The 24,520-nt window shown below is 37.6% G+C and overlaps 1 protein-coding gene across 1 annotated transcript; it reads left to right on the forward strand.

The window, feature by feature from the left end:
• The first annotated feature begins 219 nt into the window (after window positions 1-219).
• LOC104687990 (mucin-5B-like) lies at window positions 220-24,520 on the forward strand. The gene is given in 30 exon segments (XM_039552942.1): window positions 220-244; window positions 1,770-1,835; window positions 2,242-2,503; window positions 2,910-3,024; window positions 3,636-3,726; window positions 4,618-4,727; window positions 4,948-5,164; window positions 6,095-6,220; window positions 6,693-6,810; window positions 7,633-7,771; window positions 8,802-8,912; window positions 10,105-10,174; window positions 10,611-10,748; window positions 10,834-10,998; window positions 11,517-11,611; window positions 12,374-12,500; window positions 13,259-13,514; window positions 15,078-15,130; window positions 15,500-15,600; window positions 16,412-16,563; window positions 16,993-17,131; window positions 17,219-17,332; window positions 17,860-18,039; window positions 19,309-19,548; window positions 20,202-20,358; window positions 20,513-20,641; window positions 20,988-21,114; window positions 21,810-21,853; window positions 21,950-22,117; window positions 23,394-24,520. Coding segments are annotated over 30 exon segments (4,962 nt in total).

Consider the following 24,520-nt stretch of genomic DNA (forward strand, 5'->3'; position numbering starts at 1 on the left):
AGTCTTTTTCTAGGAATCAAAGCATTCAGGAGAGTATTTGTTGTCTCTCAAAAGTCTTTGCTTCAGGTGTTTCAGTAAGAACCCTTGCTCAAATAGACTTACAGTATGCTTAAGGTTTTCTGCTGAGAAGATGTAAGTTTGAACCATCTCTGAGTGAGTAGATGTGTAGAACAGTGAACCTGGTTCATCTGGTTACTTCTCTGGGTTACTGCTCAGGCTATGGCCCTTGTACTGTCCCTCAGAGGTACCTTTTGTATCCAGTGGTAAAGCAAATCTAGATCCCTTATTGAGGCTCCCCATCTGCTGCCTGAGAAAAGGCACTATGCTTAGACACTAAAGAAACTGCCATAAATATCTGCAGCCATTGTTGGATCAACCTTGAAGTGCCTTGATTCTTTTAACCACTTCCATGCCTTTTGTTATAACGTAGCTTCTACACAACAATTTTAATAAATGACTTGCCTGCATTTTGTGAATTCCTCCTGCATTTTTTCACATATTAGTGGGATCTAGTGCAGCAGTGAAGTAAGGGCTGTTATCCAGTCTTTAGAATTTCTTGCAGTGAATTTTGAGAGAAACAAAGAAAGCAGATATACGTATGTTATTTGGATTACAAACTTCATGTATTTGTAATAGAACGTCTCTTTCTAGAATTACATTTTAGCTTTGTTGGGGAGCCTGTTTCATTTTCTCTGATATGTCAAAGGACTCCCCCCTTTGTTTTACAGACACGTATCTGGGTCCTTTGATCTGGGTGCTTTGCTTTATAAGTTCAGATACAGGATATTACTCTTAATGCTTTTCACATTTTTCTCACAGGAGGTCAGATTGGAATCCAAATAGGAAGTCAGTTCTCTGGGGGTCTTCTACAGAAACAAAATGGTACATTTGTTTATACTGTATTTTTGTATTTATTTGCTACATCTATACTGAACAATAAAAATGCCTTAACAAACTCCTTCTTAGCATATTGTCAGTAGTGTCAGGTAAAAAGAAATGTGTATTAACAAGCATCTCTCTCTAAGAATAGTAATACATTTACTAGACACCAGTTACTAAGTACACACAGAGTATGGTTATATTTATATAATAATAGTTAACTAAGAAAACAGATGTGTTTGTAGAGGCTGTATGCATATGTGCATGAACATGTATATATAAAACCAAAGTGATGTTTGGTTCCTTTTAAAAGAGGAAGTGAGACCACTTTGGCCTGCTGTGAAATCAGTGGCTGATGTTGGGAAATCAAGATTACAATCCATCCTCACTGACTTTTACCATGTAATGATTTGTATCCGTCCTGTACAACCAATTCGTGGCCACTTTGAAGGGGTTTCAGCCCCTTAAGAGAAAAATATGAAACAGAGAAAAGATGATAATTAAGTTTTTTATTCCCTCCTTAGAAAGAGGAGGTGTAATGAGAAAGTAACTATGCTTTTGTACCAGTAAGAGGCTAATTTAGTACAGCTTAGCCCTTTGTATTGTTCAGTGTCTCTGAAGAATTCCAATATCCTAATGAAACACAGTTTCATAAAAAGGTCAAAATTAAAATGTAAAAAATTCAGATCATCACAGCTGAAAGTAATTTATTATGACTTAACTATCCAGAGTTCAAATTTTAGTATGCACTTCTAACCAGTGCAAAATAAAACAGGCTTAACATTGTTTCCTTGAATCTGGCATATTAACACACTAGTCCTTCCTGGGTCTATCCTAGTTGCAAATTTTGGTGTTATTATACTAGTTTTTGATTTGTTATTTTTTTCTAGCTTCTTTCAGAATTCCAGCTAACTTGAACATCATCCCACCACTGCTGACAAATCTAGCAATAACACGTAAGTAAAGGAAATGAAATGTGTTCAGTAAGTGTTCAGTTTAAGGGGATATAGACAGAAGACTTTAATACAATTGGGGAAAGACACTGGTAAAGGAAGTCATGGATAATTCAGAGGAGAAACAGGGTGATTAAGAAATAAACACGTTGTCTTAGCTGAAATGAAGGTGACTAATTAAGCTCTAGCTGAGCATAACTTTAACCATTTATAGCGGTATATGAGTAACAGATAAAAGATGAATGATGAATGAATACACAGCTATATCATGGTTAGACAGAAAACAACAAACGGAGGTAGGCAGGCAAAATACGTTCAGTGAGAAAATGAAGCTTTGGATGAGTTAATTCTCCCCATGCGAATGCTGGGGATTTTAAGTCATTCTTTAACAGCCAGTTTTAATTCACAGCTTCCAATCCTGCTCACAATGGCCGTGTGTGCAGCACATGGGGCAACTTCCACTTTAAGACCTTTGATGGAGACATATTCACCTTCCCTGGGCTCTGTAATTATGTTTTTGCCTCCCACTGCAACGCTCCCTATGAGGACTTCAACATCCAGATTAGGCGTGAAGTGGTGGAAAACACTCCAACAATCAACCGCATCATGATGAAACTCGAAGGTGTCGTGGTGGAACTAACAAAGGATGCTGTCATGATCGATGGCAATAGGTAAGTTCATTCATGACACTTCTTTGGTATCCACAGACTTTTTTTCCAAACTTGCCAAGTACTTTGGTGTGTTTGGGGGGAAACAATTATGTGTTCTTCAATAAATCTGACAATTTTACCAACACAAATAATTAATAAAATGCTATTAAATCCTGTCACAGAAAATCAATCCTTCCCTTAAGGATTGCCTCAAAAATAAAATTTGGATGGAATGTTCTGAGAACTTGCATCCAAATTTAGAGCTGTATTTGATAATGTTGGACCATCTTATTTTGTAATTGCTTCTCTTTCCCAAAAAGGAACTATTTTAAAATCTCTACAGATGTCGGATACCACAAGACTTTCCATTCTTCTTATCAAACATGTGGATCAGAAATTAACTGGCATTTTTTCTGCTTTTTCCCAGAGTTCAACTGCCATATAGTCAATCTGGTATTACAATAGAGAAGAGTAGTATTTATGTGAAAGTTGGCAGCAAAATCGGTGTTGTGTTATTGTGGAATGAAAAGGACAGCATCCTGGTAAGAGCTGCTCCTGAACCCACCTACACCTCCAGAGACCACAGCTAATATTTGATTAGGCCTGTCCCTACCTGTTTAGGGGGCTGCTGCTGCCTTCTTATTTCATACTGTTGAGGAATTCTTTCTTAGAATTAAGAAGGCTTGTATCCAGGTAGTCCTAAAAAAATTTACATGGATTTATACTCAATGGATAGCAAACACTTGCTTAAAACAGGATGAAAAATCACTTTCATTATATCATTATATATTGGTATTGTTATAGGGCACAATTACCCCTTCAAACATATATTTATAGTAGAATTTCAATCTCCTAGGCCTTCATTTCTGCTTTTCTGTGGATTTGCTTTTCTTCCTGAAGAATCAATAGAAAGTGGCTGAGAGCAATATAGATACTACAGTGAAATCTGTGTCAATAGTATCAACAGTTTGGACCATGCAATCAAATCTAAGCTGACTCTTTATCCCTCAAGTTTGAATTAAATTGCTAGATAAAATTCCACAGATCTGATAAAAAATACTAAGACACAGCAGGTGCAAGTGTTTTCTCCAGTCTTGAAAATACTTAAGTATGTTTATACTAATTTCTATCAACTTACTATTCATTATTTTAGCTGGAATTGAATGAGAAATATGCCAATCAAACTTGTGGACTTTGTGGTGACTTCAATGGCTTTCCCATATACAATGAGTTTATTTCAAACAGTAAGTGTTTTAAATTTAAAAAAATGGTTTATGGGGTCTCCAACAGGCTCTGACATCATCAGCATTCCTCTTTCCCATCCTGTTAAATGGTTTACACCTAAGATATGATTCAATCCCTTTTTAAAAATGTGTACTGTAGAGATCAGACTGTAATTTAATACTTTGAATTAATAATATATTTCATACCAATATTTAAAAATTTAATAACAATATTTAATAATATTTAGTACTATACTAAATATAGTACTGGTGCTAACAACTGAGTGCATATCTCTTGTATGCCATTGTTGTACACCATGCTGGCATAACTAATCAGGTAACTCCATAAAAATGAGCAGATTTCCACTAATAAGATAAATAAATATAAAAATACATTAAATAAAACAAAAGGTAATTATATTTTCTAGACAGTGCATTCCTTGTTTCATTTTTTTCTCAAAATCAGTAAATCCACCTTTCCTTGCTGGTTTGCATAACCTTTGTAAGATCTTATCTTTTAACTATTCCAAGCTTGAGCATTTTCCTAAACCTTGTTTTACAGCAGTCTCCATTGTCCAGATCCCTGTTTAGATTTTTTTCGTCTGCCCTGTACTGGCTCAGTTAAATCTAGAAAGAATTCGTTATTTTTCTGGCAAAAACCTTAGTGTGCATCTAGATGTAATAGGCTGAGAATAGTTTTCCAATCTTTACTTTTTCCCGGGTGCTGTACAAAGTAAATTGAGGCTGTGATGTAGTGCTTCCTTTGGAAGGGGTGATGACCACATTCAAAGGCTTAAGGGAGCTAACTGCCTTGGCCAGTTTTCACCCAAATTCTTGAGAGAAAAAAAAGATAACAAGCAGTTGCTTTGAACAAAAGCCTCCAACCTTCATTATTAAACTTCTTTTCTATAGATATTAAGATGACAGCTTTGCAGTTTGGGAATATGCACAAAATGGATGGGCCAACAGAACGCTGTGAAGACACCACTTCTATCCCAACATATAACTGCACTGATAATCTTGTAAGGATCTTTTGATTATCCTTTTGTTTTTCTTTCAAGTTTATCTGTTTCCTTCTACAACTTCATACAGGTCAACAGAAGAAGCCCTCAGGCAATAACAACTTCAAGAGGGCTGTAAGACTGTTACATAATAATTACACAAAATAACAATACCAACTCTCCCTCCACCCCCCAAACTTCTTTCTGTTTACTGGGACTTGTTTTTTTTTTTTCTCCAAAGGATGACATATGCCAGAAAACATTGACCAGCTCTGCATTTGCAGAGTGTAATGACCTAGTTGATGTTAAAGATTACATTAAGGCTTGCCAAAATGACTTGTGCAGCTCTGCAGAATCTAAAAACAGCTCATGCATCTGTGACACCTTTGCTGAGTACTCCCGGCAGTGTGCTCATGCTGGTGGGCAGCCCCTGGACTGGAGAACCTCAAAACTTTGCCGTGAGTATCACTGGAGATAGCCTTACTTTATGCTCAGTAACTAACAAACAACAAGCTCTCAAATAACACTGAGGATGCAGGAAGAGTTACAGGCTGTTCAAGATTGAATTCTTTAGAAAATTCTGATGTATAAGTTTCAGCATGAAGACTTCAGCAAAAGAGCTAAGGATTTTAATGCAAACTGAATTAAACGCTACCAAAACACTTACATGGATACTTTAACGAGAGTCAAAGTGCAATTTAATGAACTAGTAGAGTGAAGGAAGCAAATAAAAGGGAAACAAGAAGGAATGAGACATACAGACACACTTACTTGTACTCATGTTTCCTCGTGGTGGCTACAGCATTTGTTGTTCTCAATTAACTGATTGGATCTTCACAGGTGTATGGCTGGTTAATCACCTATTTATCTCCTCTTGCTTGATACTGATGAGTTTGCATTGATTTAAACATATACTTAATTATGGTGGATAGCTGTTGATACTGTCACCAGCATTTTGCTCCAAAACAAAAGTCCATGATGAACTATTTGTCCTTCTGATGGTATCTCAAAATGCAAATATACTAAAGCTTAGGAATTTAAGTCTTACATTTCACTAGCAGTACAACTGTTCATGGGGAAGGGAGCCTTCAGTAGAAACACAGACCGTGCTGGCTTTCTGGGGTCATTACCTTGCTGTCCCCAGAAATCCAGTCATTAGCAAGTTCAGCGCCAGAGTTATGGAATTCACATCTCAACTGTAAAATAGGGAACTGGTAATTAAACTTGCAAATTTTGAGAGCCAGGCGTCGGTTTCCAGTTTGGTGTGTTGGTTTTTTGGTTTTTTTTAATCTAGCTGAAAAACTTAAATGGATACAAATATTTACATGTATAGTGAACTAGAAATACTTCTGACTGAAAAACAAAAAACCTCTTCCTTTAAATTTCAGCCAAGGAGTGTCCTTACAAGATGCAGTACCAGGAGTGCAACTCCCCCTGCGCTGATACATGCAGGAATCCTGAACGATCTCTGTTTTGTGAAGAACACTGTATTGATGGCTGTTTCTGCCCCCCAGGCAAGTTCTTAAGTACTTGCATCTCTGATCTCAAAGAACAAGAGCTTACCTGTAGGATTTGGGTAGATTCCATGGGATTTAAGCCTCATATAGTTGTATTTTTCACAGCTGCAAGTGACAAGGATTTGTCATGTGTCAGCTGAGAAAAGATGTCTGAGTTAATTGCCAATACATGTGCAATATTCAGAAAGCAGGAAAAAAGAACAGCAAACAGATCTTTCAACCAGCCACCTGTGCTACAACAGGTCCCTCTTTCAGAGCAGGTGGAATTTAAGCATACAAAGGTTGAATGCTTCACTCAGCAGACTGACTTAGTTCTGCTGTCCTCAGCATTGGTATGTCCACTCACAACTGCAGGTCTCTTACTAAGAAGATATTTAGGATTTGTAACAAATAAAATGGTGTACAACAAACGCCGCTTTAATTTATCAAGGTTTTGTCTTTCTTTTTTTTTTTTTTTTTTTTAATCTAGGGACTGTATTTGATGACATCAACAATTCTGGCTGCATTCCCCAGCAGGAGTGCTCCTGTATTTACAATGGCAAAACCTATGCTACAGGAGCTTCTTTTTCAGAGCCATGCCAGACCTGGTAACCTTTGTTACTTTTCTAACTCATTATTTCCTCTCATATATTTAATTGGTTTAACAGTTTATTATATGCAATTGCATCACTGGTAATTGATATGTGTATTTAACTGACCACTACAGTTCCAAAGCACCCCTAAAGAACACTATTTGTTTTATTTAGCAACAGCCATAACTAGCTTTGCTCTCTATCTCATGGTGATCAAAGCAAGGATTTACGATGTTTAGATTTCTCACCAGTCCATTAAAATGCTTCTTCTTTGTTTATTTTGTTCAAACATTTGGAATTCTCTAAGGGGAATGAAGTTGTAGTTGTTAATGTATTTGTAAATATTTATTTCCTCTGGAGAAAGCAAGGGATGACACAATACAAGCTCACAATTATTAATCCTGTACCTGTGCTCTACCACATCAGCTTTGAAAATAGACACAGTCTGCATCAGGAGCAGTTTTTTATATTAATGTATAATATATTAATTATACATTTGTATTCAAAGAAAAACAAACCAGAAGGTATTGTCATTGTGCTTTATATTAGCTGAAAAAACCCAAATGATTTTTTTATCCAAAATCTGTTTTGAAGAGTTCACCTGTCCAAAGAAGGAAAACAATTAAATAAGCAAGGATAATGGTTACCAGAGTCATTGCTTTCAATGCATTGCATCACAAGTTCGCCACGTTTTGGAAAATCTTAAGCCTGGATTCTCTGTATCTCAAACCACAGCTTGAAGGGAAAAGCAATAGCAAAGCAGCTGCATCTAACAGCACTGAACGTCCTCTTATTCTGGACCACTGTGACTGAATTCACTTAACTTTATCCTTCCAGTACCTGTAACGGAGGCCAGTGGAGTTGCCAAGACAAGTCATGCCCAGGAACATGCTCTGTAGTGGGAGGTTCCCACATTTCCACATATGATAAGAAGCATTACGATCACCATGGAGACTGCACTTACGTCCTCTCTAAGGTGGGACTCAGAAGATACTTCTAGGTCATAAAGCCTTATACATTTATAGAAAGGAAACATGATCTCAACCAACACTTACAAAACTTAGGACTTCTGATATACAGACATTAAATTCCCTGCCACTTAGCCAGATATTTGCTACGCTACCATTCCAATGACAGTCACCAGTTAATTATTAGGATGTCATGCAACTGTGTGTGGTGCTCACTGGAAAATTTCCAGTTCCGTGAGAGAGCGATTGAAGAGCACTGTCTTTTTAAAGAATTTGCTTAGTGTGCAACCTTCAGTACAACTAATCCAGCTTTCTTACTGGGCTGCGTAATTTTTGCCTCGTTACTCTATTATATGGTATTTGGCCAAATGGTACAACTCTAAAAATTACACTAACTGTTCTTAAAAAAAAAAGATTATAAAGCAGACTTTTTTTTTCATTTCTGTGGAGTTCAAATATAGAAAATCACTTAAAGTTAACTGATATATTTCAGCTTTTAAACATTTTTAAACATTTAAAAATAACTCAGAAAAATTGGAAATTAATTATAATTAAAATATTTAGTCACAGACATGTGTAAGTGAAACATTTTGATCTTTTAGGGGCTTTTTCTGTTTGTTGTTTTTTTCCTTTTTCCCCCATCTGCACAATTCAGTAAAAGGAAAAAAAAGATTCACCTGAAATATGTCTTATCTGAAATTTTTGTCTGGCATTGATACTAGCTACAGAAAGATGAGAGTTAGAGTAGAATTGAATCAAACATTAGAAGTCATCATGAATAAAAACACCAAATATGAATATCAATCTCCATCTTGATATCCATATGGATACAATCAATAAAATCCAGATTCTACATTTCTTGCTCCTAATAATTGAACAGGGAAAAACTGAATCTTCAGCCAAAGAAGGTCTGTAATTTGCTAGAGTCTGTATCTTCTCCAGAAAAAGAAATACGTTTTCAGAATTGAGAGAAAATGTTATAGGGAAAACTTCTTTAATTAATCTTCTGTGAAATAACTTGACTTTGGTTTTTTTCAGGACTGTAAAGATGAAAAATTTACCATCCTGGTAGAACTACTCAAGTGTGGCCTAACTGACACTGAGACCTGCTTAAAGTCAGTGACCCTCAATATGAATAAAGGACAAACTGTAAGAATGCAAAATAAGCACAATAAAAATATGGGGAGAAAAGAAGCTAGGGCTTAATCAGTCAGGGAGATTCATTTCTTTGTCAGGTTTTCAGCATATGTGATGAGTACATGATATTTTTAATCAACTGAAAAGAAGTGGATTTCGTTATGAAAATCAGATCAGCCATAAATTTGGCTTTGTGGAATTTCATTAAGAAGCATATTGTACTCACAAAGCAGAAAAAAGCTATTTTCTCTGCCAATTAGATGGAAAAAACCCATGAGCTTCAAGGTTAGTAATTACAATTACAACAGTTAGGGATGTAATTAATCACTAAAATGTGTTCAAAGAAAACAAGATGATGTAATCTCCTCAAAAGCCAAGAAAGTCCCTTCAAAAGTAAATTTTTCTGGCAGGGAAAATTAGTAAAGTATACAAAGTAGAAATAAGGGGGAGGTGAAATCACAAAGATCTACCCTTTTTATTGAATATCTGTTTAATTAATATCACTGGAGTCCTCCTCATTACTACTCTTTGGACTATAGCTGTTCTTCACACATGGTTGGCATCCCAGAAGGCCAGCCTGGGCTACATCCAAAGCAGTGTGGCCAGCAGGGTGAGGAAGGGGATTCCTCCCCTCTACTCTGCTCTGGGAAGACCCCCCTGGAGTGCTGCATCCAGCTCTGGGGTCCCCAGCATAAGAAGAACATGGACTTTTGCAAACAGGTCCAGAGGCAGCCACAAAGACAAACACAGGGCTGGAGCACCTCTCCTATCAGGAAAGGCTGGGAAAGTTGGGGTTGTTCAGCCTGGAGAAGGGAAAGCTCTGGAGAGACCTTAGAGAAGCCTTTCCCTTCCTAAAATGGACCTACAAGTAAGCTGGAGAGGGACTTTTACCAGGGTACAAAGTCGTAGGACAAGGGGGAATGGCTTCAAACTGAAAGGCCAGGTTTAGATTAGCTATAAGGAAGAAATTCTTTACTTTGAGGGTGGTGAGGCACTGGAACAGGTTGCCCAGAGAGTGTGGATGCCCCATTTCTGGGAGTGTTCAAGGTCAGGCTGGATGGGACCCTAAGCAACCTGGTCTAGTGAAAGGTGTCCCTGCCCATGGCAGGGAGGGGGGTTGGAACTGGATGATCTTCAAAAGTCCCTCCCAACCCAAACCATTCTGTGATTCACAGAGTTGCCTTTTGTTCCTCTTCCTTATCAGATTGTCAAGGTCAAACCTGATGGTGGTGTGTTTGTGAACTCCATCTACACCCAGCTGCCCATGTCAGCAGGTAGTTTTTTTCTCTAATAGTGAATGACACAAGTGCTTTTGAAGTAAAGTGGGATGTTTGGTGTCATAGAGAAATGGGAGACAGGACAAGCAAAGGCAAGAGTTCAAACAGTAGCAAACAGCATTTACAGTCTCCTGATTTGATTACTCTCAGCTTTACTTCCTTCTCACTGCACAAAACTGAAGGCAGAAGACATCTCTTTACATCTTTTACCTCTTTTTTTGTTACTACCCCTATGCTCACACTTGCTTAGAAAGAAATTTGATTTTTGTTCTCTGCTTCAATAACTAAGGATTCCATGCAATATCTCTGACCTCCAGATCTTTATTTCACCTCTGAATTTGCAAAAACTGTCATGGAAATTGAAAAAGAACAGTATTGTGTTTTCAGCATTTGGCCTTTTTCAGAAAGTGACCATTTTGTTTCTCATGTGTAGCTAATGTCACCATGTTCAGACCTTCATCATTCTTCATGATCATGGACACAAGCTTTGGTGTCCAGGTTGAAGTGCAATTCACACCCATGATGCAAGTGTTTGTGCGCCTGGATGCTTCTTTCAAAAACCAGACTTGTGGTGAGTGAATGAAATATAAGGACACCTTGATCAATGTCTTTTTTTGTAGTAAGAGCAGCATAAAATTTTCACTGCTCTTCAACAGGTCTCTGTGGAAATTTCAATAACATCCAAACTGATGACTTCAAGGTTATAAGTGGAATAATTGAAGGAACAGCATCAGCATTTGCTAATACATGGAAAACTCAGGCTTCGTGCCCTAATATCCAGCAGAGTTTTGAGAATCCTTGTGCACTCAGCATTGATAATGGTGAGTGCTTCTTAGAATTTCTTCTGGTTTGGTTTTTTTCTTTTTGCTCATCCCTAAGGAAAACACGTCTGCTGGAAAGCAAAGATAAAAAAATAAAGACTTACATATTTGGTAAAAACATACATCTGAAATCAGAAACAAATATTCAAAATGAAAGCACTGGAGATAAGTAACAATGTAAAAAAAGAGTGACAGAAGCATAAGTGAAGCCCACTGCAAGGTCACTGAAAATAGAGTAGATGTCCAAGCTGACAACTTTATGTCAGAGAAGTGGATTGCAGGAGCATCTTTGGAAACCTTTTATTCATCCCCTTCAGCAAGTCCACTTCTTTGGTTTTAGGAACCTCGACCTTTTGAACCAGGACCCAGCTGAGTGAAAAGAAAAAAAAAAAAAAAGACAGGAGAAGAAGAGATTTAATGGAATATCAGAACTGTCTTCATAGGCCAGGGCAGCATGGGTTTGTGACTTAGGAAATGCGAAGAGTAATGTGCATTTGTATGGTTTCTTCTTTTCACAGAAAAATACGCTCAGCATTGGTGTGGACTACTCACTGACAGCACAGGACCTTTTGCTGCTTGTCACTATGCAGTGAATCCCAATGTTTACCACACGGTACTTTGTCAGACTGTTTTTCCCTTCGGAAACAATAGAAATAGGAACTGTTCCAGACATGGCTTACACAATGCCTGTATCCTCACTGCTGTACTGCAGTACTTCCTTCTTTCAACATGTGTTTCTTTTTGTGTTGTAACATTACTTTATTTCAGTTGTCAGTCTTGGCTTCAAGACCCTGACTTGTTTGCAGATGAAAAGGCAGCTATTTACTCTCGGATGGTTTTACACATAAGGCAGATAGTGTATGTAAAGGCATGTCAAACGCTTGTTTGAATATCAGTCAACTGTCACGTTATCAGCCTGGCATCTCACTAATAACCACTTGGAACAAAAAGCCCATTACCTAATCACCATCATTCTGCTATCAACGTGTTGCAAATCATTCTTCTCAGTAGGAGTCACCCAGGTATTGACCCTGGTGATGTGTCCAGATTGCACATTGTGAATAGAGCTACTGTGCAGCATATCCACTAATATGGTTCAGAGGACCAAGAAGCTGTGAAACGTATAACAGACTTTAAGACCACTATTTCCTAATTATAACTGCAGATATGGACTGAGTTTTCATTGCCTGCATTTTCCCCTGCCAGGAACCTTAGACAAAGACTAGAAAGTGATAACACTCTGTTACTATTGTCTATGAGCGAGCATATCTGAAGAAGGATTAAGGAATAAGACTGGAAAGATAATGTTCATTGGTTTTTTTAAAGACTGACAATATTACCAGTGCTGAGACCTTATTTTTCTCTCCATTCTTAGAACTGCATGTTTGACACATGTAACTGTGAAAATAGTGAAGACTGTCTGTGTGCATCCCTGTCTTCCTATGTGAGAGCTTGTGCTGAAAAAGGAATCCAGCTGCAGGGATGGAGGGCTGATGTCTGTTGTAAGTACTCTCCACTATCCCATTTCCTAAGAACACACGTCATTAAAAATTGCTGATCAGAGATTATTTTCTACTAATTTCTAGACAAATCAGTAAGTGATGAGGAAGGGATTTTGTTAAGTGCACTCCTGGAAGTAATTCTCTGCTGTCCCTTTAGAATCAATCCATTGCTGGCAAAAGTGAATATGAATAAATGGAAGATGTGGCTTCATTAGGAAAGGGACTGTTGTTACGAAAGTGCCTCCACCTGTTTCTGTGCAACTTTGAGTTTCACTACAGTTTTACAAGCATCACAAATTATTGCAGAGATAATGTGATGTTTCAGAATAACAATACTAATAATACCAACCAGAACACTTGCAAATTAAATGTCTTTGAATCTGCATTCTGGGTTCTGCTCACCCAGTATGTCTGTTTTCAGCATACCAGATGATATTCAGGGAGACACCTTGTCTCGTTCTTCAAGAACTTTAAACCTCTTCTTGGCAATGAGTGGCAGCACCAAATGGAGGTTTCCTTCTGAACTTCCATTTGAAAAAAATCTTTTCTTCTTTGCATGCGTCCTTTACTCCACGTGTACAGTAGCTTTTCAGGCCAAATTCTGAAAGTATTCAGAACTACATTTACATGAAAGTTGCAACATAAGCAGAGGTCTACAGTATTGTTTACATGTTATTTTTACTGTCTGTGATTTTTCTTTTTTCACATGAGAATTTACCATCTGGAATTAACAATCTATTTTATTTTCCTCTCTCAAGCAAAATACACCACCTCATGCCCCAAATCCCTGAGCTACAGCTATACCATCTCTTCCTGTCAACCCACCTGCCGGTCTCTGAGTGAGCCTGATGTCACATGCAACATCAAATTTGTCCCAGTTGATGGCTGCACCTGCGTAAATGGAACCTACATGGATGAGAGTGGCAAATGTGTGCCTGCTAATGAATGCCCCTGCTACTATAGAGGATCTCCAATACAATTTGGAGAAGTTGTCCATGAAAATGGGCGTGTATGGTAAGTGAATCTTTTTTAAAACATTCAAAAATGTGTGTTTTCTCATTAAAAACTGGTGTGTTTAAGCTGGTTTCACCCTGAATTTCAATAGAATGCTCTGTCTTCAATTTCTTCAACTTTAGGTTCTTTCAACTTTATTTTCAACTTTTACAAATGGTACATATTCCCCTGAGCTACAGAATGGGGACAGAGAGTGGAATGAAGCCACTACAATGAAAAGTGAAATGGTTAATGACCTGTTACACCATTTAAATACACACAATTCTGTGGGGCCAGATGGGATCCACCCAAGGACACTGAGGGAGTTGGTGGAAGTGTTCACAGAGCCACTTCCAATCATTTTTCAGCTGTCCTGGATAACCATGGAGGTCCTGGTTAACTGGAGGTCAGCAAATGTGATGCCCATTTACAGTATGGGCCAGAAGAAGGATCTGGTGAACTACAGGCCTGTCAGCCTGACCTTGATGCCAGGGAAGGACACGGAGCAGATTATCTTGAGTGCCATCACCTGGCATGTACAGGGCAAACAGGGGTTTAGGCCCAGCCAGGATGTGTTTGGGAAAGGCAGTGGCTGCTTAACCAACCTGATCTCCTTCTATGATGAGGTGACCTGCTTAGTGGATGAGGGAAAGGCTGTGGATGTTGTCTACCTGGACTTTTGTAAAGCCTTCAACATTAACGAAGTGATTGTCCCTCTGTACTTGGTCCTGGTGAGGCCACACCTCAAATCCTGTGTTCAGTTTTGGGCCTCTCACTAGAAGAAAGACATTTCGGTTCTGGGGCATGTCCAGACAGGGGCAACAAAGCTGGTCTGGAGCAAAAGTATTATGAGGAGCAGCTGAGGGAGCTGAGTTTTTTTAGCCTGGAGAAAAGGAGGCTCAGGTGAGACCTGCGCACTCTCTAAAACTGCTTAAAGGAAGCTGTAGTGAGGTGTGGGTCGGCCTCTTCTCCCAGGTAACAAGTGACAGGATGCGAGGAAACGGCCTCAAAAGGGAGGTTTAGATTGGATGTTAAGAAAAATTTCTTCCCTAAAATGGTTGTCAAGCACTGGAGCAGGCTGCCCAAGGAAGGAGTTGAGTCACTGTCCCTGCAGGTATTTAAAAGCCATGCAGATATGGCATTTAGGGACATGGTTTACTGGTGGACTTGGCAGTGCTGGACTCAAGGACCTTAAGGGTCTTTTCCAACCTAAAGGTTTCTATGGTTCTGTAGTATTTCTAGATTGATAGAGAAATTGTAGTTAGATGCATTTTTTATTTAATTCCATAATATTTCAAGTATAGATTTATGACAACACCAGCAAGAAGAGATCTTATGAGAATGTAAGTAACAAGCAGTAACATATATGCATTACAACCTATGAATTCTCCTGCTAAGGAATAATGGATATCATATGAAAGCAGCACGTGTTGTGGTATTGAGAGAAATTATTTCCTAAGACTGCAAAGCAGCCTCTTGGAATTCCTTTGAAAATTCTGAAACTTGACAAGGGATAAGTAGCTCTCAACCTCAATATACAGTTTGAGAGGAAAAAAAATAAAATTGTTTTTCCCTCTCTTACAGCACTTGTGTCCAGGGAAGACTGAATTGCATTGGAACACTAAATCCAACTCCAGGTAAAATTAATCTTCCACTTATTTCTTTCTCTTTACCAGGTCTTGCACAAAATAGTTCTTAGAATTAATTCTTCTTAATGGATTTATAATAGAAGTATTTCTCATTTAGTTACAGTGCAACAGTTATCATAAAAGGAGGGAGCGAACTAGATTAATCATAAAACCCCTTTTTACATAAAGACTTTTTAAATAAAATATTTTGTGTGGTTTTTTCTGGGAATTCAGTGCTCTGAAGTGAATCTAATCAGCAGATTGAATAGGGACAACAACCTCTACTAACTGAAATAGGGATTTTCCAAAGAATTTGTAGATGGTTTTAATGGCTACAGCAGTGTAATAAACCCTGTGCCACTTCTTTCCTTCCTCTAGTCTGTGAATCTCCCATGCTCTACTTTGACTGTAAAAACATCACTGCAGGAACAACTGGAGCAGAATGTCAAAAAAGTTGCCAGACTCTGGATATGCAGTGTGTAAGTATGTCATGGCCCAATGAAACGGTGCTTCCAGGTTTTGTCTGTGCTCTTGCTGCTAAAGTAGTTGATCTATCAGTTCTACTCCTAATCTACAACATAGATACCTTATTCTTGTAGCAAAAGGCTAAAATTATGTAATGAAGCATTAACAGTGGGACCCTTGGATCAAGATATAGTAAGTAATATCCAAATTCATTCTCAAGATTAGTGTCTACATTTTCAGCTACTGCAGGTAATGGTAGCTAGTAGTGAAAAATCTAGGGCTCTACCACATATCTGACTTTTGTAGGAGAAAATTACTGGCTAAAAACTGGCTAGGAGAAATGATTCTTTCTTATACCATGCTGCAGTTATGAACTTCTTGCCCATCTGATTATGTTACTCCACATAAGTCCTTGGTAGCCACATGCCATTCCATGAGTAAGTACCATATGAGATAAATAGATTTCAATATAACTCAACCAAACTGAAAAAAATATTACTTGTCTTTCTTTTTAAAAGTCCATTCAGTCACAAATCACCCACTACAAAGTGCAAGATCCTGTGTGTTTTAAATCTCACAGGTTCCAGCAGAACAATCAGGATTGGTACACATGAAACATTTATCTTTAACAGATTTATATTCTATTAAATCTACAGCTAGTAACTTATTTTTTGTTCCGTTATCCTTTAATTACTTCATAGTTCTCTCCTATTTAAGCAAGGCAGCAATAAGACCATATAAGGCACCTTTTAGGAGAATTTAATCTTCTTTTTTCTAATGTGATCATTTCACTCTAAAATTATGTTTTCCTCATATCTTTTCCAGTATAGCTCACAATGTACACCTGGCTGCGTGTGCCCAGATGGGCTTGTGTTAGATGGGAATAGTGGTTGTATTCCTGAAGAGGAATGTCCATGTATTCACAATGAAGCCATGTATCAGCCTGGGGAAAAGATCAACTTTGACTGTAACACCTGGTAAATATATCTGCAGAAGTAGCATTCCTGGTTCCATTGTTTGCCTCTCTAAAGACCTTATGTAGCACGACAGTGAGGAAAGATTTGGACTGCAAATTTAATCAGTTGATGGATCTTCTAGTTTTGGATTACACAGTATGAGCAGATTGCCTTCTGATGTCTGTCAGATGGTCAAAGCACAGAATGGGAGGAAACCTTTAGGACTACAGGGTTCATTAACTATCTTGTTTTGCAGTTAAGGTATTCAGAGTAGCAGAACAGAACTTTGCTTTAATTCTTTACATGAAAAATGTAAAAGACTATTTTAACTCCAGAATGAAAATAGAATTTAGCAAGGATGAGCTGCCAAACAAATACTGATTGTTCAGATATGTCTACACAAAAGAATGAGTTGTTTTATTATTAAAATATTTCATTCTCTTTTTCTAGTATATGCAAGAATAGAAAGTGGGAATGTACCAAAGATCAATGTCTGGGCACTTGTGCTGTTTATGGAGATGGTCACTATAATACCTTTGATGACAAAAGGTTCAGCTTCAATGGAAACTGTGAATACACACTAGTCCAGGTACTGACAGCTAGCAATAACAAACAAGAGGTAATCTTGATTGTGTCTGTAAAAATAATGTATTTTTAAATGTTATTTTCTACCCAGGACCACTGTGGGAAAAGTGGCACAGTCAATGGGACCTTCAGGGTTGTCACTGAAAATATTCCCTGTGGCAACACTGGGACAACTTGCTCAAAATCTATCAAAGTTTTCTTAGAGGTAAGAAGGTTTTGCATATAGACCAGTACTGTTTTGTACTTGCTAAGCCTTAGGAGAAGCCTAGATTTCTATTGCTTCAAAGAAGTTGGAAAATATTTTTAAAAGCAATTCAACTGTTAAATTAGGTTTACACTAGATTCAAATGAAATATATGGTAGACCTTCCTACCTTTCTATGTTTTCCACTTCCCACACTATCGTATACCATCCTTGGGAAAAGTAAAGATCTAAAGGAAAATAGTCTAGCAGAAATTTAGCCTATTGTGTCAGAAGATTCTTTTATTGTATGCAATGTAGTTCCTCCATGACAGTCAAAAGACACTTTTTGACGTACACCATTTAAAATATCTGTTACCACACTTCCAGGAATCTGAGATTTGAACTATATAGCTTTGATTTATTGCATTTTGATTATTTGTTTTCATTATATAAACTATTCATTGTAGTCTCAAAAGCAGAAAAACATGTCTGAGAGCACAGGCTGCAGCTGCTAAACTCATTTCTCCTTACCTTTTCCTCCTGTTTCAGAGCTATGAAATGATCCTTGGTGAAGAGCATGTCAGTGTCGTAAAGAGAGGAGAGAATGATGAGGTGCCATACACAGTCCGCTATATGGGAGTGTACTTGGTAATTGAGACCAAAAGTGGACTGATCCTCATGTGGGACAAGAAAACCAGCATCTTCATCAAGCTCAGCCCCGGTTTCAAGGTGTGCAACTAGCAGTTAAATGGCAATTTACTGTCCAGGTTTGACTGGGTGTGAATCTTGTAGAGACCCTACCAGGATCCCAAACAGTGATGTCTCTAGCATTCCTGCAGTTCATCCCACACTGTTTTCCATTCCTCTGATACCTCAGGAAGCCATGTCACCATCCTGCTGTTGTTCTGAGCTTGGAAGGCAGCTTTCCATGCCTATTTGGCCAGACAGAACTTGAGTTGGTAAAATGCTATTTTGGACTTTGTTGAAATTACAACCTGAACCTTGTTAAAGGTTATCAGACTTATTAAAATTACATAACTACATGTGTATAAATCAACTGAGCAGGCTTGATCTTGAAAATAATCCATTGTCTCCAGTTCTCATTGACACACAAATTATCACACTTCAAGAACAAGGAAGTGTATTATGAGTGAATATTATGAGTGAAAGCTTCTTGTATGCTACCAAGTATTTGTCAAGCATATAATTACACAGGTGATAAGGAAAATTAATTCCAACTTTCATACTCCTTCTCTTAGATTATGATATATAAGCACTAAAAACTGTAGTAAATACAGAATTTGCTACCTTACTGCATACCACAATGACATTTAAGTTAGGTATTTAAACTAAGTGTAATTTAGAACTAGATATGTCAACTTGTTTCAGTACCATAGGTTGTTTTGCTGCCTCACCCACTGGCATTTTATAAAAATAGTGTATTATGAAAGTATGCACCTTAGATACATAGAGAAAGCATCTATTGCAGGCTATCACTGTTGTACAGATCCTTTCATTCAGAATGAGGGATATTTCTGGATGTACAAGGAAAATGTAATTTCTTTATATACCTGTGAGCAGTCTTGATGGTAGACTCAATGAGTAGATTAGGTGGCTGAACTGGTAATACTTACAGGCTTGTAATAGTTAGAAGGTTGGTTTTTTATATGTATAGCTACTGCATAAAACAAGGGTTAAATGAAAAGCTTAGTCAGCTGTGAGTCCTCATTTCCTTATTACAAATATACCTCAAAGACAGAAGGTTACAATGACAAAGGTGGTTTTACTGCTCATATTTAAAAGAAAAGAGTTAAGAGTAGTATCCTTCTAGTCTTAGTGCTCATATTCTGTTACTCTGTTCCAGAGCATGAAGAGGTTCAGGACTGATTGAATGGAATCCCACCATTCTAAGAGCTGAATTTCAAGTATTCTTTCAGTCTCTGATTTTGTTTCAAGTTTTCTCACATCCATTATTATTTTATTTACTCCCTTGTGCAGGGCCAGGTCTGTGGTCTCTGTGGAAATTATGATGGCAACAGCGTCAATGACTTCACTACAAGGAGTCAATCTGTAGTAGAGAATGTCCTAGAGTTTGGAAACAGCTGGAAAGTATCCTCTACATGCCCTGATGCTTCCAGTGTCAAGGACCCGTGTTCTACCAACCCTTATCGGAAGTCCTGGTCAGAGAAGCAGTGTAGCATCATCAACAGCAACATCTTTGCTGCCTGTCACTCTCAGGTATTACCAGGGCAGAAGTTTATAGTGTGAAAACTAAGTCTGTGTGTTGTTGAAGGTGCTATCCTCATAGGTTTTAACATGCACGCCTCATTTATTAACATGTTTCACTTCAAACTGTGCCAGGAAACCTTCACTCTGAATCCTCCTCAGTGGGACAGATTTATAGTCCATACTGGTAAGAAATAAAAAGACATTTACAGAAGAAACATAATTACAAAAGAATAATAATTTCGTAATTACCACATATTTCCTTGCAGCCTGACTTGAATAAAAAGTCTCATATACCAGGTACAGAAGACAAGCTCAATGAAATAATAACATAGGAATGAAGTATCAGCATAGCCTTTATCTGACACTAAGTACATAACAAATATTGTCAGGTAACTGTGCAGTTGCCTAATATTTTTTTTGAAAATTAATCTAATCTTCTACCAGGATACAAGTTTGGGTTTCTAAAAAATCTGTCAATACATGGTTTGGATGTATCACTTGGCATCACCTCTGGTGTTTCACAGTGTCTTACAAAAGAAAAAGAAATTACCAATGTAGGCCTTTCCTCTGAGATGCTACAAATGTAAGAAAACTACTCCAGCAAAGGTAAGAAATAATCTGGAAGGCAGGATGTATAGTATTATATTTCTGTTTAATAACAGGTCGAACCAGCAAAATATTACCAAGCATGTGTGACAGATGCTTGTGCCTGCGACACTGGAGGAGACTGTGATTGCTTTTGTACAGCAGTAGCTGCCTATGCTCAGGCATGTAGTGAAGTTGGTGTATGCATAGCCTGGAGAAGCCCATCAATTTGTCGTAAGTTTTATGTCATAAACACTTCTGAAAGGGTAGCTAAATGTACAGTATGTTACACATGTGCATTAAGATCTCACTGTGTGGATTTTTTATGCTTAAGCTATTTGCTCTTTTTTTTTTTCCTGAACATGTCCAACTTTCTGTTTCTCCTCAGCACTGTTCTGTGATTATTACAATCAACAAGGAGAATGTGAATGGCACTATAAGCCTTGTGGTGCTTCCTGTATGAAGACCTGTAAGAACCCAAGTGGAAAATGCCTCAATGACTTGCCAGGTTTAGAAGGTAAAAATAGCTGCAAATACCTCCTAGTGGGTACATATTATTGTATTTTTAATTGTCTTTAATGGAGTGTATTTCCCCCATCAGCTGTATTTGCACAATTCAATTTTCTCTAATATCATTACATCCACATGAATGGAGGTAGAGTATGGAAACTGGAGTGAGATGTCCAGGACTAAGTTCTTATGGATAGGCTCTGATGATGCTACTAACTCTGCATTACTTCCTAGAGTTATTGCAAAACATAAAGTAAAAACATTATGACTATTAAAAACAAGACCTGCAAATGCATTCCGTGCAAGTAAAACCTCTGCTGACTGTATCTCAATCTTACCTTTTCCACCTTCAGGCTGCTACCCTAACTGCCCACCAGACAAGCCATATTTTCATGAGGATCAGATGAAGTGTGTTAGTCTCTGTGACTGTTATGATAATGAAGATGGAAAGATATATAAACGGGATGAATGTAAGATATGGTAAGATTTAACATACCAGTCTCATCATATACAAGGAAAAAAAGATCAAAACTCTAGGGGAAATTGTATGTTCCTGTTATGTGCAGGATTAATTCATGCTACCTATGTAAAAATAACACCTTATGATGTAATGCCAGTTTTCCTACTACATTAATGAGAAGGTTTTATGTGATTTTATGTTCTATTGAATTTGTTCCTGATTATACTGTAGGTCCTCAGCATAAAGGTACATCAAGAACAAGTCCTTTATGACTAGGCTATCTCTATTTCACATTCCTGTGGTAGGAAAAATGTTGTGCCACAAGTAAAGATATTTCATAGTGGCCTGCTTCCAAGGATTTTATTACCTACTTGTATTGTTTGAGCAATTAGATTCTCCCTTTTAGCCTTCTATTTAGTACAAAAACATTGCAAATGCAAGGAATGATATGAAGGAAATAAGGAAAGTCTTCCTTAAGACTTCTACCTGTAACTTTGCACAATATTTAACTTCACTTCTATATATAAGTTCGAGTTTAATATAAAGGAAGATTTTGGAAAATAATGGCCAAAAAGAAGCCAAAATGAACAGAACACTCTAGGAATAAACACAAATAAAGTACCTTGCCTTTTGATGCCAGTATCTGTCAGGAAGATGACTAATAAAATTACATCACAATCACGAAATATATGGGTTTTTATCCTTTCTGTTTCAGTGAGTGCACATCAGAAGGTTTACAGTGCAAGTTCGATGATAAAGGTAAGACAGCTAAGAACACTTATTTAGAAAATGCAGCATTGGATATTATCGTTTCATAGATGCCTGAACTGACAATAAACTTCTTCTGAATTACAGCCTGCAACTGCATTTATGAAGAGAAGAGCTATAAATACGATGAACTCGTTTATAACACCACAGATGGAACTGGATGGTGTTTCAGTGCAACATGCGATGTCAATGGAACAATAAGCAGAAACATCTTTAAATGTGACATTTTTACAACCCCATTTACATTTTCCACAAGTCAGCCCACAACTACTGCTTCAGGTATGCATGAATAATCTTTAAAATAACTCAAAAATCTCTGTAAGTGACTGAAAATTACCTGAAAGGGATGACCTTTTCATCAGTTAACAGTATATAATTTTACTTGAAACTGTTGACTTCTGCTGGAGCCACCAATTCACCTGGCAGCTTTAGCTGAAAAAGCAGACCACAGTCAAGGATGTAGAAATGAATTTAGCATTTCTTACAAACTCAGTCTCCTCTGTTTCACCCGGGTGTTCCCAAGGGAAAAAATCGTAAAGCTTATTAATCATTGCATCCTGGAGAATCTTCTCATTTCCTTGCAAAAAAGATCAGCAGTTCTAGACCAGCTTCTGAAAACATGAAAGACAGTTGCTGCCATTTCTGAAATTACTGAGCATGTAAGTGCAAACTGAAGATAAGAAATTTAGTTTGAGGGAATGTTTAAACTATTTATAACTGTTCTTTGGAATCTTTCCTAATTGTGTTTAATACCCAAATCAACAGTTTCCTTCTATTCCTGAAGTACACTGCTACATCATTCCTGCAGTTAATTAATTATTGAGTAATTGTGAGAAATATATCCACAAAATTATACTACAGCAAGAACTAAATATTCAAATTTAAGTCTTCTATTAAGTAACATTTATATTGAGAAAGTAATATCTATTCCAAATTATTATCTTCATAACACCAAGAACATGAAAAGAAGTCTTATTAAAATACATAGAAAATACCTATTAGATTATATATTTCATACATAGTAGATGTGTATTCTCTGTTATAATGTACTATATATAAAATACATAAATGTTAAGTATATATTTTATATTTTATATTTATAAATATGTTACATATTGTAATATTGAACTAAGTAGAAAAATCATTAACTGGTAAAAATATTTTAAAGTCTGCATGGTTATGCAGTTAAGAGTAAATAAATACAGAGATAATACCAAGGAAAATAAAAACTCCTCTACTTACACCATAGCAAGTGTGAGATCTATTATCTAAGTAGTGACATACTGGGCAAAGGGTATCAGATTTCTTATATTTAGCTACAATTCCTTAATAGATGTTGACAAATGTACCTCTAGAATAATAATAGAGGCAAGATATCAAAACCTACTTTAGAAATTAAACTTGAAACTGCCAAAGCAAGCTCTTCAAAATTAAAAGTACTACATAACATAAAAAATTATTTACAACAAAAAAAAAGGTATGGAAGATGAATACTTTCTTCCTGGAACTCTCTTTAATAAGACCAGACTAGGCTTATGTTTCCTCCTTTAAATTACAGAAACGACAACTGCAACACCAGTGACAACTGTATGTGTGAAAAATGTCTGTGAGTGGTCAGAATGGTATGATTCCACTCAGCCTGAAGACAAAGAGGACAGCGGAGATAATGAAACATTTCAGAATCTCAAGGATAAAGGATACAGTGTATGTGCAAATCCAAGTGATGTTCAATGCAGAGCCAAAGAATATCCAGATACAGAAATTACCAACCTTAACCAGACAATAGAGTGTAGTCAAAGCAGAGGATTAATATGCAAGAACCAGGACCAAGAATCTAAGCAGTGCTATAATTATGAAATCAGAGTATCATGCTGCAGATACATACCATGTTCAGAAATACAAACTACAACAACAACTACCACAAGAGAATTCACAACTAGTGCTGTAGAATCAACACCATTTACAGTACAGACAATGATAAAACCAACAACACAAAACCAAGAAAGTGAAGTAACTACAATACCACTGAGAGAAAGAACGACTCCTCTGACGGAAACCTCAGTAACACCAACGACATCGCAAGTCTCAACAACAGGTTACCAAATCACAACTACTACACCAGAAACCTCCACTGTGGAGACCCAAGCTCCATCATCAACCACTACCATCTCAACTCTCGCAGAATCAACACTAGAAACCACTCCTGGCACCAAAATAATCACCAGTACTACTGCCGTGCCAACACAAGGCACAACGGTCATTACACCCACACCAAGAGTGCCTACCCCAGCTACCACTACTGCCAGCACTTCCACAACCACCATAGAAAGCAACCCTACATCTACAAAAAAAACTCTTCCAACTGTATTATCCACTGTTGCTATTCAAACAACATCACCCATTATGGCCTCCACTCCACATACTAAAATAAGAACCACCACTGCCACCACCGCTCTCCCCAGCACCACAGCCCCATCCACAGAAGGCACAACCATCATCGCTACCACCACCAGCACCTCTCCCCCTCAGAACGAAGGCACAACTAGCATCACCCCACCCACAACAACAGTGCCCACCCCAGCTACCACCACTGTCCGCATCTCCAAATACCACAGACAACTGCGTGGTGGAGCACTGTGCCTGGACACAGTGGTTTAA

The sequence above is a fragment of the Corvus cornix genome, chromosome 5 (genome assembly GCF_000738735.6).
Source record: "Corvus cornix cornix isolate S_Up_H32 chromosome 5, ASM73873v5, whole genome shotgun sequence".
NCBI lineage: Eukaryota > Metazoa > Chordata > Aves > Passeriformes > Corvidae > Corvus > Corvus cornix.